General features: G+C 46.0%; 1 protein-coding gene across 2 annotated transcripts in view; it reads right to left on the bottom strand.

The window, feature by feature from the left end:
* Window positions 1-868: 868 nt before the first annotated feature.
* The window catches only part of LOC139554450 (RNA-binding motif, single-stranded-interacting protein 3-like), a 243,065-nt gene continuing 226,243 nt past the window's right edge, over window positions 869-17,690 (bottom strand). For both annotated transcript variants that reach the window (XM_071367259.1, XM_071367260.1), the window contains 4 exons: window positions 10,897-11,007; window positions 3,339-3,428; window positions 1,521-1,642; window positions 869-1,053 (listed from right to left, as the gene is read on the bottom strand). In XM_071367259.1, the coding sequence (XP_071223360.1) occupies window positions 1,050-1,053; window positions 1,521-1,642; window positions 3,339-3,428; window positions 10,897-11,007 (327 nt within the window). In that variant the 3' untranslated portion in view covers window positions 869-1,049. The remainder of the gene's footprint in view (window positions 1,054-1,520; window positions 1,643-3,338; window positions 3,429-10,896; window positions 11,008-17,690) is intronic.

Here is a 17,690-nt window from a genome sequence, read left to right as displayed (position 1 = left end):
TTCTTTGTTCTTTTTTTTCTTTTTTATAGTGTGACAAGCAAAGCGGGCTAAAAACACCATCAAGCTCATAAAAAAAGTCAAATGTAGCAGGTAAAAGCGCTAATGTCATCAACAGCGATTTTGCCATGTAAAATAATAATTCTGATAATAAAAACAAGTTCAGCATTTGCAACAGACTGCATTTTCTACAACGCAGTGTCTTTTTGTCCCTACTCATTGTGAAAAATCTCCTCAAAGCTTTTATCTTTTCCCACTCTTTTCCTCAGCAGACATTTACTTTTTTCTCTCTTAGATTTAGTAACCTCTGACATAATTATTTATCAAAGTTTTCTTCTAACGAAGAAAAAAAAACAAAAAAACTCTTGTCTATTAAATCTGTACAGCTTATGTGATAGATTTTGTTTTTAATGTCTCTTAGCTCAACCCCTGCAGTATCATGTACCATCAAAGTGGTCCAAGAGACTGATTCAGATCGCTTTTTACTTTCAACGAGACGCCAGACTTTACTCTCTGTAAAAAGTCCTCTGACGCCCTTAAAATTAAGGCCATGAAGATTCAAGAAAGAAAAACACTTATTTCGAATATATCTAGAAAACTCAAATTTAAACGAGAAGAAAAAAAAAAGTGAAAAGAAATCATAGCTTAATATCTAAGGAAGACAATCTCTGTGTATCTCAAACTTTGACTTCCCCTTTTCTAATTATAAAATAAAACTCATCACCTACCTACCTGCGCATTCAACATTTCCCTATTTTTTTTTCTTCTTTTTTTCAGTTGAGAAAGTCAAGCTGAAGCCCAGCCCACCTGGCAGGTTGCCAGACTAAACATTTTCAACTCTTTGCACTGTGCCCAGCGACCCCACCCTCCCTCCCTCCTCTCTCTCTCTCTCTCTGTAACTCTCTTAGGCCAGGTAGGAAATGAAAAAAAGTGTCTCTTTTTTGGTGCCTGGGCAATCTGGAAGCAATCTCTCTTCTCTCCACATTCTCAGTGCAGCCAACCCCCCCTGTCACAAGGCAACGCTGTCACAGGAATATTCTCCTCGTCCGTCGCTATCTAATGAGGAAGAGAAGAACCGCAGCGAGAGAGAATCAAAGGCAAGGTAATCATCATAATGCACACACACACTAAAAATGACAATAAAGGGATAGTTCTCTCAAATGACAAAATTACATATTGGTTTCCATACCGTGCAGTGTAAACGGTCTACGGACACGCCATTCGAAAACAGTGTCCAGGTGAACAAAACCAAAGCACGGATTGTCATCATACCCTGTCCATAGACTGCTTACAGAGTAAGGAAACATATCATTTGTAATTTGGGTAAACTATCCCTTTTAATTAGTCAACAGCCCAAAAAACTCAATGTAAAAGAACAAAACAGCAAATAGTCAGCTACGAGATGGCATAACAATAGACAATGACAGGTTTTAGTCATCCTAACCAAATAGACTCCAGAATCATTATCGGGAAATAGGATGTGTTGTTGATGTGTACAGTGAGAAGATGGCAGCAATACTCACTTGGACTGGTATGAGTAAGCAACATGGTCGCTGGACCCGTCCACCTGGATCTGCTGCTGCTGCCCACTCACGTCATGCGACGAGGGGGCCACTGACTGAGGAGAGGCGTCCGTGACCACTCCCTACGGGGACAGGAAGTGGGCGTGAGGCAACAGGACGTGACATCATCCTCCATGTAAAGCAATGTAACCGTCTAGTAGTGTATCGTATGACATCGCATTCTATGTATGTCTCTGCATAATCATGTACCAATCTGTTTAAATACATCTACACCTAATACCACAGTAGCCTTGACAAAACAAACTCTGCTTTGAAAGTCACACGGCTGCATGTGAGAGGGTAAGGGTTTCATTACTGTATTTACTGTAAGGTTTAACGTCCTAACCTCACTGAACGTCAGCCATCGTGGTCTCATCTCTATCACCTTAACAAGATGTCAAGGACGCTCTCAACACCATGTTTGTAATTCGTCCTCCGAGACACCCCTTGTCTACAGCTCATCTCAACACCATGTTTGTAAATCGTCCTCCGAGACACCCCTTGTCTACAGCTCATCTCAACACCATGTTTACACATCGTCCTCCGAGACACCCCTTGTCTACAGCTCATCTCAACACCATGTTTACACATCGTCCTCCGAGACACCCCTTGTCTGCAGCTCATCTCAACACCATGTTTACACATCGTCCTCCGAGACACCCCTTGTCTACAGCTCATCTCAACACCATGTTTACACATCGTCCTCCGAGACACCCCTTGTCTGCAGCTCATCTCAACACCATGTTTACACATCGTCCTCCGAGACACCCCTTGTCTACAGCTCATCTCAACACCATGTTTACACATCGTCCTCCGAGACACTCCTTGTCTGCAGCTCATCTCAACAGCGCTGATATATAGAACCTCACTGATGGTGGCATCCACCATGTGCGGCATTGAGAACGGAATAGGTGAGAGAGACAACAAGAGGAACCCCTGGGCTAACGCTATGTCTCCGAGTCGCTCGTCTCTCTCTCTCTCTCTCCAGCCGGTGACTTTATGAAGGGTGGCTCTCTCCTGATTATCCTCTCCTCTGTGGAGCTGTGGGAGATGGATGGTGGTGTCAGGGCGTTGTCGGCTGGGCAGCCGCTCGCTAACCAGAGGCCTGGGGCTGAAGGATGTGTGTGTTGAGCACACGGGCCATCCGGGAGAGGGACAGCTCCGCCGGCAGTGTGTCTCAATTCAGCGCCTGTCATCTGATACAGGCTGATGCTCCATCTGAATGGGCCCGGTGCCGTCAGCCCTCCGGACAGCCTTCCACACTCATCATTTCTCAGCGTGTGCCCGCCTGCTCTGAGCTGCACACTCGGCACGCTCAACAGGAGCAAGCCGCGGCAGCACGTGTGCGCGGCAGTTCTTATTGAGCGGATGTCGCAGTGTCACTGTGCGCGTTTGTGCGTGTGTGTGTCTATGTCTATCTGTGTGTGTGAGAGAGTGTGTACCGGTATGCATTTCTGTCCTTAGGAGTGTATGTGTGTGTGTGCATCCAGTGTGCATGCATCTGTGTATGAGTGTGTGTCCATGTGTGTGTCTGTGTGTGTTTTTTGGTTTTACTATCCTTGTGGGTACCAGAACCCCTCACAAGGATAGTAAAACAAGGAAAAATGGGGACATTTCACTTGTCCTCACAAGGAAAAAGGCTAATTTAGGCTTAGGGGTTAGGTTTAAGAGTTAGGGTTACGTTTAAGGTTAGGGAGAATACGATTTTGAATGGGCATAAATTGTTTGGTCCCCACAAGGATAGTAAAACTAATGTGTGTGTGTCTGTGGCTAACTTACTTCAACAGGGACGGCTGTCTGAGGCACAGGCGTGTACTGAGGAATGTAGGTCCCTTGCATAGGCGCCCCGGGAGCCGCAGCAGTCATGTACTGGAACAACAACAATCAATAGGTCACAGGAAACAGAAACAATATGTTAGTTCATTATTATCAATCACGTCAAACTGTTGTGATCCAAGTGATTTAACATTACGGTTAAAACAACATTCCACCACATATTCAATTTGCATGGGATCCACTCTGCAGGTCAAACACACCACTTACTAATCTGCCCATATACACGGAGTGTACAAAACATTAGGAACACCTCTTTCCATGACACAGACTGACCAGGTGAATCCAGGTGAAAGCTATGATCCCTTATTGATGTCACTTGTTAAATCCTCTTCAATCAGTGTAGATGAAGGGGAGGAGACGGCACTGTCGCCAGAACACTTCATTTCTCTACCATAATCTGCCTCCAACGTTGTTTTAGAGAATTTGGCAGTACGTCCAACCGGCCTCACAGACCACGTGTAACCACGCCAGCCCAGGACCGCCACATCCTGCTTCTTCAGCTGCGGGATCGTCTGAGACCAGCCACCCGGACAGCTGATGAAACTGAGGAGTATTTCTGTCTGTAATACAGACCTATTTTGGGGAGGAACTCATTCTGCATGGCTGCGCCCCTGTCTAGTCATGTGAAACTGTAACTCAGAAAAATCAATGAAATTGTTGCATGTTGCCTTTTATATTTTTGTTCAGTATATATGGTCTTGTAATTCCCTTTCCGTCCTTGGGAGGGTGCTGTGAGGCAGACGTGTGTTTTTAACATAGCTGTCTGACTATGGGAGGCTAGTGCTGGTCCTGAACTTCACAGGGAGGCAAATGCCCCCTCCTAAGAGGGAGAGAGAGCGGAAACAGAGCACTCAGATCACCCTGAGCTGCTTCAGTGGCTGTGTGTGTCCTCCGCAAGTGTGTGCGCAAGTGTGTGTGTTTTGGTGTGTGTGTGCATGGCCTATATTTCATACCAGGTCTTTTAACAGAGCTGCAGAATAGCCATTTTACAGACACGCTACTCCCGAGTGGCGCAGCGGTCTAAGGCACTGCATCTCAGTGCAAGAGGTGTCACTACAGTCCCTGGTTCGAATCCAGGCTGTATCACATCCGGCCGCGATCGGGAGTCCCATAGGGCGGCGCACAATTGGCCCAGTGTCGTCCGGGTTTGGCCCGGGGTAGACCGTGATTGTAAATAAGTATTTGTTTCTTAACTGACTTGCCTAGTTTAGTTAAATAAATGTATGCTTTTTCATCAGCACATGCTTGTGTGTAGAATGTCTACATAATGTGTAGAACAGTCTATGCCCTCCCCTCACCAGTGTACAATATATGTGTGTTCGTGTGAGAGAGGCTTTCAGCTATAACGCCTGATAAGCCCTGATAATAAAAACCCAGCTGGGTTGCCTCTCCTCTTCCTGCTGATTTCCCTTTTTTTAACAAGAAAAGGAAGGACGATCCTTTCTCCCTCCTTTCCCTCGTTTCCCTGCCTCCCCTCCCAGTAATGAAAAGTGTGGCGGTGGCCCATTCTCTTGGCCTGGCGCCCGACGCTTGTGGAGTGTCATTACCGGCATTGGCGCTAATGGATCGGGTACGGCTCCGCCGCACAGCACTAATGAGAGGAGCTAAAGGCCATGGACATGGGTGATTAACTTACCCCCCCTTCTCTCCCTGCTGCGGAGGGCCACCAACACCCTGGGAGGATGGGTGGGGAGGGAGATGGTAGGGGAGGAAGGTGAGGGAGTTGTCACACTTCAGATGGGGTGAGGTGGCATGTCTGACTTCCTGACTTTGCAACGCTCTCTTTTGGTTCTCCCTCTCTCTCACTCTCCGTCTCTCTCACGCCCACTCTTCCTGTATCGCCCTCGTTCTCGTTCTCCTTCCCTTTCAGCCCACAATCCGCTAGGAGAGTGCTAGAGAAATTCACGCTGTGACCTCTGCTCTGGCGAACGGCGCCCGTTGCATACCAATTCCTCGGCACCTTCCATTAGCTTACTCTGCTAACTCACCTGTGTCGAGGGCATGAAAGCAAATGGAGGGGAGCGGAACTTAATTAGTGATATCAATAACCGGTGTGTCAAAAGAGAGACGTTTTGAAATGTTATATCTCTCCGTGGCTTGAAAAGGAAGGGACTTCTTCAGCTTCTCTGACCCTGTGTGTTATTCCATTTACATGACCATGACTTTACTGTCACCGGGGAACTGACGTGTCAGGAAGTTGACAGCTGACATCATACGTAATATTATTTAGAATGACTGGCTTAAATGAGCAAGATCATTTTGGACAGTGTTGTCGGGCAATACCCTGTTTCAGCCAAATGAAGCTCTTTAAATACATTAGGAACACCTTCCTAATATTGAGTTGACTCCAATGCTTCACACAGTCGTGTCAAGTTGGCTGGACGTCTTTTGGGTGGTGGACCATTCTTGATGCACACGGGGAAACTGTTGAGCGTGATGACTGTTGTGGTTCTTGACACACTCAAAGCGGTGCGCCTGGCACCTACTACCGTACCCCGTTCAAAGGCACTTCAATCTTTTGTCTTGCCCATTCACCCACTGAATGACACACATACACAATCCATGTCTCAATTGTCTCAAGGCTAAAAAATCCTTCTTTAACCCGTCTCCTTCCCTTCATCTACACTGATTGAAGTGGATTTAACAGGTGACATCAATAAGGGATCGTATCTTTCACCTGGTCAGTCTATGTCATGGAAAGAGCAGGTGTTCTTAATGTTTTGTACACTCAGTGTATATGGGGGAACTGTACACACATGTGGTACACGAACGTGTGCACACAAGCACACACGCACGCACACCAAGCCTCGAGCAGATGGCATGTGTTTGATGAGCGCGAGGCGGCCTCAGTGTGGGTCCTTAATGAGGCTGGTGTGAGTGGACTTCTTAAGGTCCCTCTCTCTGTACTGTCCACACAGCCAAGAGCACCAGCGGGGTGCAGGAAAGACCCTCTCTATCTGCCTGTCTGTCTACAGAACATATCGGGCACCAACTCGGGGCATCAGAATGGATCCTAATGAGTTCCACTTTAGAGATAGTCACAAGACGTTCCTCTTCCTCTGCAGGGCATCACTAGCCTGGTGGAACCAGCCTGATTGGTCAACAGAGCATTCTATTCCACTTCACATATTACCCTGGGCTTAATCCAATAGACAGGCATTTGGACGCAGAGCGAGAGAGAAGCATGTGGACATCCGTCAGAAATGGATATGTCATTGAAGACGGCATGCTTTTGAAACGACTTGCCGTGTTCCCAGAACACCATGTGAGGCCCTTTGAGACCAGGTGAAAAATGATCCACATGGACTTAGAATTACCAGAACGGGAATCCGTTTCTATGCTTATTTACATTTATTCAGAGCGACTTAGTGCATTCATCTTAAGACAGCTAGGTGAGACAACCACATCTCAGACATGGTAAGTAAGCTGCTATCAGCAGAATCGGTGCTAGTAAGAAAAGGAACTACCAGCTGTGTGGAGGATTGGTACTAGCAGCAACCTATCTTGTTTTCCAGTCTGATCCAGTGTTAACCTGTAGGAGTGGGAGCGTTAGATCTTATTGCCCGCAGGAACATGGCTGCTCCCAGGGAGAATAAAGGGACAACGTGACGCGCTAATAGGCAGAGTTGTAAAGAAAAAGACATCTCTCAAACTGGCCAATAAGAAGAAAAGATTAAGATGGGCAAAAGAACACAGACACTGGACAGAGGAACTCTGCCTAGAAGGCCAGCATCCCAGCGTCACCTCTTCACTGTTGACGTTGAGACTGGTGTTTTGCGGGTACTATTTAATGAAGCTGCCAGTTGTGGACTTGTGAGGCGTCTGTTTCTCAAACTAGACACTCTAATGTACTTGTTCTCTTGCTCAGTTGTGCACCGGGGCCTCCCACTCCTCTTTCTATTCTGGTTAGAGACAGTTTTTGCTGTTCTGTGAAGGGAGTAGTACACAGCGTTGTATCAGATCTTAAGTTTCTTGGCAATTTCTCGCATGGAATAACCTTAATTTCTCAGAACAAGAACAGACTGACGAGTTTCAGAAGAAAGTTATTTGTTTCTGGCCATTTTGAGCCTGTAATTGAACCCACAAATGCTGATGCTCCAGATACTCAACTAGTCTAAAGAAGGCCAGTTTTATTGCTTCTTTAATCAGGACAACAGTTGTCAGCTGTGCTAACATAATTGCAAGGGTTTTCTAATGATCAATTGGCCTTTTAAAATGATAAACTTGGATTAGCTAACACAACGTGCCATTGGAATACAGGAGTGATGGTTGCTGATAATGGGCCTCTGTACGCCTATGTACAGCCGTGGACAAAAGTTTTGAGAATGACACAAATATAAATTTTCACAAAGTCTGCTGCCTCAGTTGGTATGATGGCAATTTGCATATACTCCAGAATGTTATGAAGAGTGAAGACTTTGAGGATGGCCTGGTGTCAAGAAGGGCAGCAAAGAAGCCACTTCTCTCCAGGAAAAACATCAGGGACAGACTGATATTCTGCAAAAGGTACAGGGATTGGACTGCTGAGGACTGGGGTAAAGTCATTTTCTCCGATGGATCCCCTTTCCGATTGTTTGGGGCATCCGGAATAGGCTTGTCCGGAGAAGACAAGGTGAGCGCTACCATCAGTCCTGTGTCATGCCAACAGTAAAGCATCCTGAGACCATTCATGTGTGAGGTTGCTTCTCAACCAAGGGAGTGGGCTCACTCACAATTTTGCCTAAGAACACAGCCATGAATAAAGAATGGTACTAACACATCCTCCGAGAGCAACTTCTCTCAACCATCCAGGAACAGTTTGGTGACGAACAATGCCTTTTCCAGCATGATGGAGCACCTTGTCATAAGGCAAAAGGGATAACTTAGTGGCTCGGGGAACAAAACATCGATATTTTGGGTCCATGGCCAGGAAACTCCCCAGACCTTAATCCCATTGAGAACTTGTGGTCAATCCTCAAGAGGCGGGTGGACAAGCAAAAACCCACAAATTCTGACAAACTCCAAGCATTGATTATGCAAGAATGGGCTGCCATCAGTCAGGATGTGGTCCAGAAGTTAATTGACAGCATGTCAGGGTGGATTGCAGAGGTCTTGAAAAAAAAAAAAGACTCTGCATCAACTTCATGTAATTGTCAATAAAAGGTTTTGACACTTATGAAATGCTTGTAATTATACTTCAGTATTCCATGGTAACATCTGAGAAAAATATCCAAAGACACTGAAGCAGCAAACTTTGTGAAAATTCATATATGTGTCATTCTCACAACCTTTGGCCACGACTGTAGATATTCCATTGAAAATCATCATTTTTTTTTTGCTTTTCTTTCAAAAACAAGGACATTTCTAAGTGACCCCAAACTTTTGAACGGTAGTGTACATGAAAAGTAGCAATATCATGCATGTGAAACACTATCAAGGAATGCCAACTGAAAAACAAGAACAGTGATTTAGACAATAACATTGTCAAAGTGAGTGATGTTACCAACACATTTTGTTAGCAGAGTAGAACAGAGTTGACCTTCAAAACCAGCTCTGTTTCGTAACGAGGAACTTCCTTCACCACCGTTTAACCGGGGGCCGACATTCCTATACACATTCTTTACCGTAAAAACACGGCTGTATTCTCGGAAGCCTACGATCGCCGTTGCTGGGGCAGAATGGGAACATTCCGTATATTTCCTTTGGGAGAGAGAGAAAAAAAAAAGCCCCAGCCATGTAGCCACAGGGACAACGAGAACAGCCAAAAGTATTCTGAGTTGTGGTGGCCATTTTAGTTGTTGACTCTGAGGACAGACACTGCCGATAGGCAGGTGCTAAACTGAGCCTTTCCGTAAAAACAGAGCAGGATGAATGACATGACATAAAACAGCTTACAATATGTAAACACTCCATTTTAAAGAATGTAAATATACCTAGTTATATAGACCATCGCAAGATCCCATTGAAACCTATTTCCACAGGTTTCTCCTATGAAGCAACCATAAAGGGGCTTTCACATCTGGCTCCAGACCACATAATAAGAACACATATGGCTTCTTTCCCATAGATTATTAGGGCATTGCATGCTACATGGAGCACATATAGTCTACATACAGTACAGTGCCTCAGGGTTGTACTAGGGCAGAAAGAAGCTTTTTTTATGAATATTTTCTACGTTTTTTTCCTTCCATCACATATCAAAACCCATCAACGTAGATTAACCCGCTCTAATCCCTACGTGTTAGCACAGCTGGGAGAGATTAGAGACATTCTTTCATCCCAGAGCCAACATGGCGTCGCAGTCGCTGACAGCTCACCTGGAAACACATGGGGCCGGCGGTAACTGTACAATACGGCACTGTTTCATTCACACATTCCACCCAAGACACAGTGCTGGGGCAAACTAAGCCCCCTCTGCCTCTGGAGCCGTAGTGTTAGAGCAGGAAATGGGAGACTGGATCGTGTGTGACACCTCTGAATCTGCTTGATCCTGACACGAGGGGGAGTTCCTTTTTTTGGGGGGGGGGGGTATGCAGGAATATGGATTGAGTGATATGGTTGATGTGTGATTTAGTGGGTTAGAGGAGCCATAATATCGCCTGGACTTCACATAGAGGCCTGTTGTTCTAGTCACCAGGAAATCTGTTAAACTTTAGGATAGTGTATAAAGGAAATATGCTATTCAAACATCTTGCTTTTCACACACACAGTGATAGTATTACCCTCGTGGATGTGGAGACAGTTTTAGGGATATATCCAGACATTTCTTGTAGGTAAATGCAGAACGAATGTAATTCTGTGCTGTAGATACTGTATTGACCATAGAATCCTGTACTCTTTGATAAGGACATGGACACTGACAATGAACCATATCTGTACTGATACTGTTCAGTACAGATTTGACAGTGATACTATGTGGCTGGAGTCAATAAAAAGATACAGCTGTGCTCCTGATATAGTCCGTAAAATATACTTTTTTCCTTTCAGAAAAAATATGATTTTAGGCAGAATCTACCCAGAGCTGATTAGTTAAGGTGTTGGAGGCAAAACTGGAGAAACAGGAAAAAGTCTCTGCCCACTTCCAGTCAGATGCACATTTACTTAATTATTGTTCGTGGAGATGTGCTATGATGAAAGTCGACTGACCGAAAGCTCAGCAACTTCAAAAAATAAAACTGCATCTGACTGGAAGTGTGCGGATACGATTTCCTGTGTCTCCACAGAAATATGATTTTACCTTAGTAGATACGGTCTTATGTGACTCAGTCGGGAGTACGATTGCCGCTGGGGCCACCCATATGAAAAATGTATGCGCACATGTCTAAGATGCTTAGGCAGAAAGCATACACTATGTGTATATCAAATACAGGAGGCACGGTACTACAGATACAGTAGCTGCATTCTCAGAGTGAGAGTACAGGATGTAGGATATATGGGCTGTATAACGGTACATTCTCAGAGGTTTAGGGTTTAGCTCGAGTAGATCCCGTATGGATGGGTCCTTGGGTGGTACAGTACTCACACTTCCTGTAGTGCCCAGGGACAGATGGTTCATCTGCTGGGAGAGCGGGCCCATCATGTTGGCAGATTGCATGGACATGGTGTGGTCCATGGCTGGGGTGATCACTGCACCCTGAGGGAGAGGAGAGTGAGGGGAGAGGAGAAAGGAGTGAGGGGAGAGGAGAAGAGTGAGGGGAGAGGAGAGTAGTGAGGGGAGAGGAGAAAGGAGTGAGGGGAGAGAATAGAGGTCATGTTAATTCATTGGTGCCAATGGGTGGGCGAAGAATAAAGTAGCATTTTATGCATCAGTGGGTTGTGGGGCATTGGAGCAGCAGAGCATCAGAGAGTCAATACACGATGGTGACGTAGCCGACATATGCGGATGTTTCATTGATTGTCTGGAGTCAGCACACATCGCTTCCCCTCATGCTACTGCGACGCGTGTAGCCCTAATGGGTGGCTCAGTAGTGGTAGAGTATTATTTTTCATAAAGCGCTCTGGATGGAACCAGAGGGAATGTGTTGAATTCCTTGCTGCCCTTTCATCGCTTTGTCACGAAACGAGTCACTTCTCACTTCTCTCTACCAGCCAAACCTCTGGAGTGAGGGGTCCAGAAACGAAGCCTTGTTCCTCTTTACTCGCTTTCCCTCGTTCATTTGTCTTGTGTGTCGGTCTTCCCGCGTGTGTGCTGTGTGTGTGTACACCCTGCTGGTGACCGTGTGGGCCGATTGGAGAACAAACTGAGCAGACATGGCCTGTCAGAATCGCTCAGGCTGTGTCCTCCCCGGCGTTCAGACCACTGATGCTGTGGCGGCATACCACTTTCTCTCTGTTTCTCCCCTCTCAGTTCAATGGATTTCAAATCAAAGGGCTTTATTGGCAGGGGAAACAAATGTTTACATCGCCAAAGCAAGTGAAATCGATCACAAACAAAAGTGAAATACACAATACATGAACGGTAAACATTACACTACAAAAGTTCCAAAGGAACAGAGACATTTAAAAATTCATATTATGTCTATATATACAGCGTTATAACGATGTGCAAATAGGGTAAATATAGAAATAAATATGGGTTGTATTTACAATGGTGTTTGTTCTTCACTGGTTGCCCTTTTCTTGTGACTACAGGTCACAAATTGTGCTGCTGTGATGGCACACTGTGGAATTTCTCCCAGTAGATATGGGAGTTTATCAAAATTCGATTTGTTTTCAAATTCTTGGTGGGTCTGTGTAATCTGAGGGAAATATGTGTCTCTAATATGGGCGTACATTTTGGCAGGAGGTTAGGGAGTGCAGCTCAGTTTCCACCTCATTTTGTGGGCAGTGTGCACATGGCCTGTCTTCTCTTGAGAGCCAGGTCAGCCTACGGCGGCCTCTCTCAATAGCAAGGATACGCTCACCAGCATGCCTAGGGGACTCTTCTCCAGATGTATCTCACTGTAGGTAATGGCTTTGTTATGGAAGGTTTGGGAATCGGCTGTAGAATTTAAATATTTCCTGGATTTTGATAATTAGCCGGTATTAGCCTATATCTGCTCTGCATGCATTATGTGGTGTTTTACGTTCTACACAAAGGATATTTTTTGCAGAATTCTGCATGCAGAGTCTCAATTTGGTGTTTGGTGACCTCGCAACCATAAAGGGCAATGGGTTCTATAACTGATTGAAGTATTTTTTAGCCAGATCCTAATCGGTATGTTGAATTTTATGTTCCTCTTGATGGCATAGAAAGCCCTTGCCTTGTCTCTCAGATTGTTCACAGCTTTCTGGAAGTTACCTGTGGCTCTGATGTTGAGGCCAAGGTATGTATAGTTTTTTGTGTGCTCTAGGGCAACAGTATCGAGATGTAATTTGTATTTGTGGTCCTGGCAACTGGACCTGTTTTGGAACACCATTATTTTTGTCTTACTGAGATGTACTGTCAGGGCCCAGGTCTGGCAGAATCTGTGCAGAAGATCTAGGTGCTGCTGTAGGCCCTGCAGACTTTGGCTTTGTTTTGGTTCGTCTGTTTGTCAATTAGGGTGTGCAGGGTGAATACGTGGTCTGTCCTACTGTAATTTGGGTTTGCTGGTCTGTTTTGTGTGTCTGTGCTGTCTGGAGTGTGTGGACTAGCTCTCTGAGCTCCACCATGTCTCTCTCCAGCTCGGTGAATTTATCCCTCTCAATGATGGAGGAGCAGTGCAGTTGTGGGACCTGGGTGTGTTCAGTGCTGGGGGGGGAGACTATCCTCGTCTTCAGGACAGTTTGAAGAGGTGTGATCAGGCTGGCTCGGGGCGGGGGAGTCGTCACCAAGAGAATGCTTCTGCTGCCGTGCTCTTTGATTCTGTGGAAGTCCTTTTGGAAATGTAGGAAGTTGCCCTGCTCCAACCACTGTTCCATTGTTGTACAGGTTGACAGAAGGTCTCTCAGTCTCAGGGTCCTCGTTTTCCAGTATTCCGATTTACCACCCTCCGCCTGTACCCTCTCTCTTAAAAGAGGGGTAGAGTGCTCGTATAGCTGTGTGCCATGCCCAGGGAAGGTCTGTGTGGAAGATTAGGTTGCTTACCTTTGTAGCATTTTTGTAGCAGTCAACTAAAAGTGTCTCTGGATTGTCCATGAGGAGCTTCTCTTTGTACTCTTTCCGTGCCTTGTCATTTTTCATATCCAAGGGGTACTGGACTGTGGTGACCTCTGCACAGAGGGAAGCCATGGAGCAGGGGGCCAAAGAGGCCTCTGCATTTCGGTGGGAGAGGAACTCTGCTGCCATTGTTGGGCTCACACCTCTCACTTCTCTCTTCAGTGCAAATTAATGTTGCAGCCGGGTCTGTTCTTTATGAAGTTAAATATCTAGAGATTATTGTAATGCTCTTTTCATTCTAGGCTTTCGAGGTAGCTTCCGACTGAACAGTAAGAATCCTTGGTAGTAAATCCTTCCAGGTCATTTTGTCCAAAATCAGGATGTAGGTTTGGAGTTTTGATTTGGAGTGAAGGTTATGTTGTGGAGGGTAGTATCATGTATATGTCCTTGTAAAAAAATCCAAGTTTATACAACCCTAAATCTATCTTTCTGTAAAAACATGCATCTTTCTCTCTTTCTCTCTTTCTTGCTTCCTCTCACTCTCTTCCTCTCTCTTCTCTTGCTTTTCTCTCTCTTTCTGTTTCTTGCATTTTCCCTTTCTCTTTCTATCTCTTTTCTATCTCGCCTATCTTTCTCCCTCCAGGAGTTTCATCTCAGCAAGAAACAACGAGGGCGGGCTGGAGAGGGGGGGGGGGGACAGTGGAGGGTAATGGGAAAGAGGGTGACAGGAGGAGAGGAGAGAGAGGGGGGAGAGAGAGAGACAGAGAGAGGAATAGGGATAGAGGAATGGGGATAGAGGAGTTAGATGGATGTTGGGACACTGAGAAAAGGGGGAGAGAGATGGATTGAGGAAGAGAGAGACAGGCCAGAGCTAAGGGTACCTGTAACCGATTCAGCGGCTGACAATGCTTTTATAATAGGAAACAGAGAGTAACGGAAGGGGCTTAATTCACAGACGTGTTAAGCCGATTTGTGATTCCGATTTTCTGTGTTTGCGAGAGTGTGTGTGTATATGAGTGTGTCTGTCTGTCTCTGTGTGTGTGTGTGTGCGTGTGTTTAAGGAAGATATACTAGACTGTATATATTCATGAGAATCTTATATGTATGAGAATGTGTTCTTTTGGATCTATATTCAATTAATGTTTGTGTCAGCGTGTGTGTGTATGTCATACTGAGTTGTGTGTGAGCTTCTAACAGGAGAAGCGGATAAAGTGCTGCTCGTTAAAGATGGCATTGATCCTCATCTAGAGAGGAGAGATGTCAGACATCAAGGTTGTTAGACGGGCTGTAAAGCCCTCGGTCTGTTGTGAAGCAGCCTTTACAGACTAACTCGTGATTGAGCTAGGTAACTGTAGAGGCCCCGGGGCCCCTAATAGCAGGATTGCCCACCTTCAGGGCATACTGTAGGTATTGTGCACTGCCACCAAAGCACCTGCAGAGGAAGAAAAGGTTAGGCTACTGGTATTGCATAAGTGATTCAGTGCTAGTGTGTGTGTGTGTGTGTGTGTGTGTGTGTGTGTGTGTGTGTGTGTGTGTGTGTGTGTGTGTGTGTGTGTGTGTGTGTGTGTGTGTGTGTGTGTGTGTGTGTGTGTGTGTGTATGGTGAGCAGAACATGCTAGTTCAGATCGTCATGGCTGCACCAGGTTCCAAGGCCCCGCAGGCTCCTTTCCAGGCTCGTTAACCCGAAGAAGAGAGGCTGGATTGTGGAGTGTCTTTCACTAATCCACAGCACAAATCCCACCTAGGGCTATCAGACAGACAGGGCTGCCCTCACTTTGCTGCAGCCCCGTGGAAAAGGCTAAGACACACGTCTGAGGTACAACGTTGACCCGACAGAGATAGCCGACCTGAAACACCACGATGTACACGTTGACTCGACCTAGAGATCCACTATCTCGGTCCACTGTCACCGAGATTGAACAAACTGAAACCAAAGAAGCAAAGGGACACACCAAGACATTCTGAGACGAATATAGGGACTTTGAGCATTTCGAAAACATCTTCACAAAACATACTACAGCAGCGGGGCAGTATCAGACTAACTGATATGTTAGGGTACACGTCGGTGAGCGCGCCAATTAGGCCCACCCTGTGACTGTGATATGCTCTGGTGAGACTGCTTCACCACCCCAGATGTGCGTTGGCTGCAGCCACCTTGGCCGTTACACAGCACTGTTACGACATGTCTATCAACTGTCTCACCGTCCCATGTGAGCGCCTGGAAACTCTGGCGTGGTGAATTACGACGTCGGGGGATGGCCGCGGTCGCCGTGGTAACGGGGCACCTAAAACAAAACGCTGGCTCGGCGTTCCCCGAAGCAGCCATGGAATCTTTGTGGGACAGAGAGCGCGTGCGCGTGTGTGTGTGAGCGGTCTGTGCCTCAGGGGTTGATAGATGGGACGTGGGGCTCTGGTATTTGACATGTCTTCATGGGAGGTCTCGTCTCCGGGGACGGGCTAATGATTTATCAGCTGTCCTCTGACTGACTTAGAGAATGAATAAACTCACCAGAAATAATAACAATCAAAGCTGAGACCAGAATCTGTGTCAGAGTCAGAGGAACGCTCTGGGATTGCTGTTTTATTGAGGCAATGAATACATTTCTCCAAATTGAAATGTATTGTAAGCGACTCTTGACAAACCAGCTGCATTCAATAGCGCTATAACACAAGCCAGTAAAACGTCACTATCAATATCACTAATAACATCAATACTAACCTGGTCCCAGATCTGCTTGTGCTTTTCCCTACACACCATTGTCATTGTCAAGCCAAATGTTTTGCATGACAGTTCCGAAAAGAGCTGGCAAGAGAGCACAAACAGACGGGCGCCCGGGCTATAACCAATACATCTTCTGTGGACCGAACCAACGGTCTAGAACACAGAACAGACTTCACCCTCTGTAACCATATTTGCTGGCAGAGACGCGTGAGTTTGCAGTTGTTTTCTGACAGAAGGGGAAAATCAGCAGAGCCATTTCACAGAACGCGCTCGTACGGAGAGCCGCTCAGGGACGACCGGAGACCGAAGCCCCGGCTCAATTTCTGTCGACTAATACAATTCAGAACGTAATGTTCTCCTGCTGAACCAAAGTGCGCCGTACAGTGGCACGATTCAGTGCTTCCCGTGAAGGGAGATAATTATGATTCTGTTTAAAAGTGGCTGCAAGAAAGCCCACGGTACGATGCAGAGGAATTCGGTGAATATGCTGCAACTTGCACGCACATGACATACATATCAAACCAGCATACCGTAGTGACCACGTACATCAGTCACCAGGGAATAACAACAATATTGTGTATGGCTCATTTATCTGCTGCAGTTGTTTAGCACTGTGGAGTGTGTGTGTGTGTGTGTGTGTTTGCATCTTAATGTGTTGGTTTGCCGGAGAAGGGGCCACGTGAAACTGGCTAAGGTTCTAGCCCACTCAACTATCCCAGGTCTACTGTGGACTGATCTACTGCTGGCTTTAGCTCACAGCCCAAGTATTGCTGGCAATACCACCCTCCCAGCTGGCACATATACAATACACCACACCACAGCTTCAAAGAACATCGGTACTGGAAGGGGCAGGTGAGAGTGGGAAAGATGAAGAGAGAGAGAGAGAGAGAGAGGGGAGATGGAGTTGGAGAAGAGAAAGATGAGGAGACAGTGTGAGAGAGAATGATACAGGGAAAGATAAATGGAGAGAGAGAGAAAGAAGCGAGTTGAAGCCTCATTCGTTTTTTTTTTTACGGCAATTGAAAACAAGCTGTCGTTTTCTTTTTGAAGTTTTCGCTTTAAGCAACGAGGACACACACATTTCTGCAAACTGTTGTCTTTTCATTTTTTCCCCTCTCTCTCTCTCTCTCTCTCTCTCTCTCCATCTCCTGAAGAAGCGCTCTGCTGAGCGGTATAGCACTCAGGCACAGTCTGGCTATGGTTGTCAAACTCAATCTAGTGAGATAAACAAAAAGACAGCAGTGGAGCAGCAGCCAGCAAACTCTTACTCAAAGAACACGTTCACTTCTCACTTGTGATTTGACGCCTTCCAAATTCCAAACGACCACAGACAGCAGCACACTCTGGCCTACCCGGGTTCAAATACTATTCCATATCCTTTCAAATACTCTTATCTGGCATTGTTTAAACTCACCGGGCATAATGATCGAATAGAGTCGTCCCAAAAGTGTAAACCCTGCCCATCTTGCTCTCCAGGCAGGCTAAAAAAGCAAACGCTCAAAAGTATTTGAAAAACTTCACGTATTCAGTATTT

This window comes from Salvelinus alpinus, chromosome 26 (assembly GCF_045679555.1).
Source record: "Salvelinus alpinus chromosome 26, SLU_Salpinus.1, whole genome shotgun sequence".
NCBI classification, from domain to species: domain Eukaryota; kingdom Metazoa; phylum Chordata; class Actinopteri; order Salmoniformes; family Salmonidae; genus Salvelinus; species Salvelinus alpinus.
Note: the sequence above shows the minus strand (reverse complement) of the source record. Positions and strands in the feature narration are given on the sequence as shown.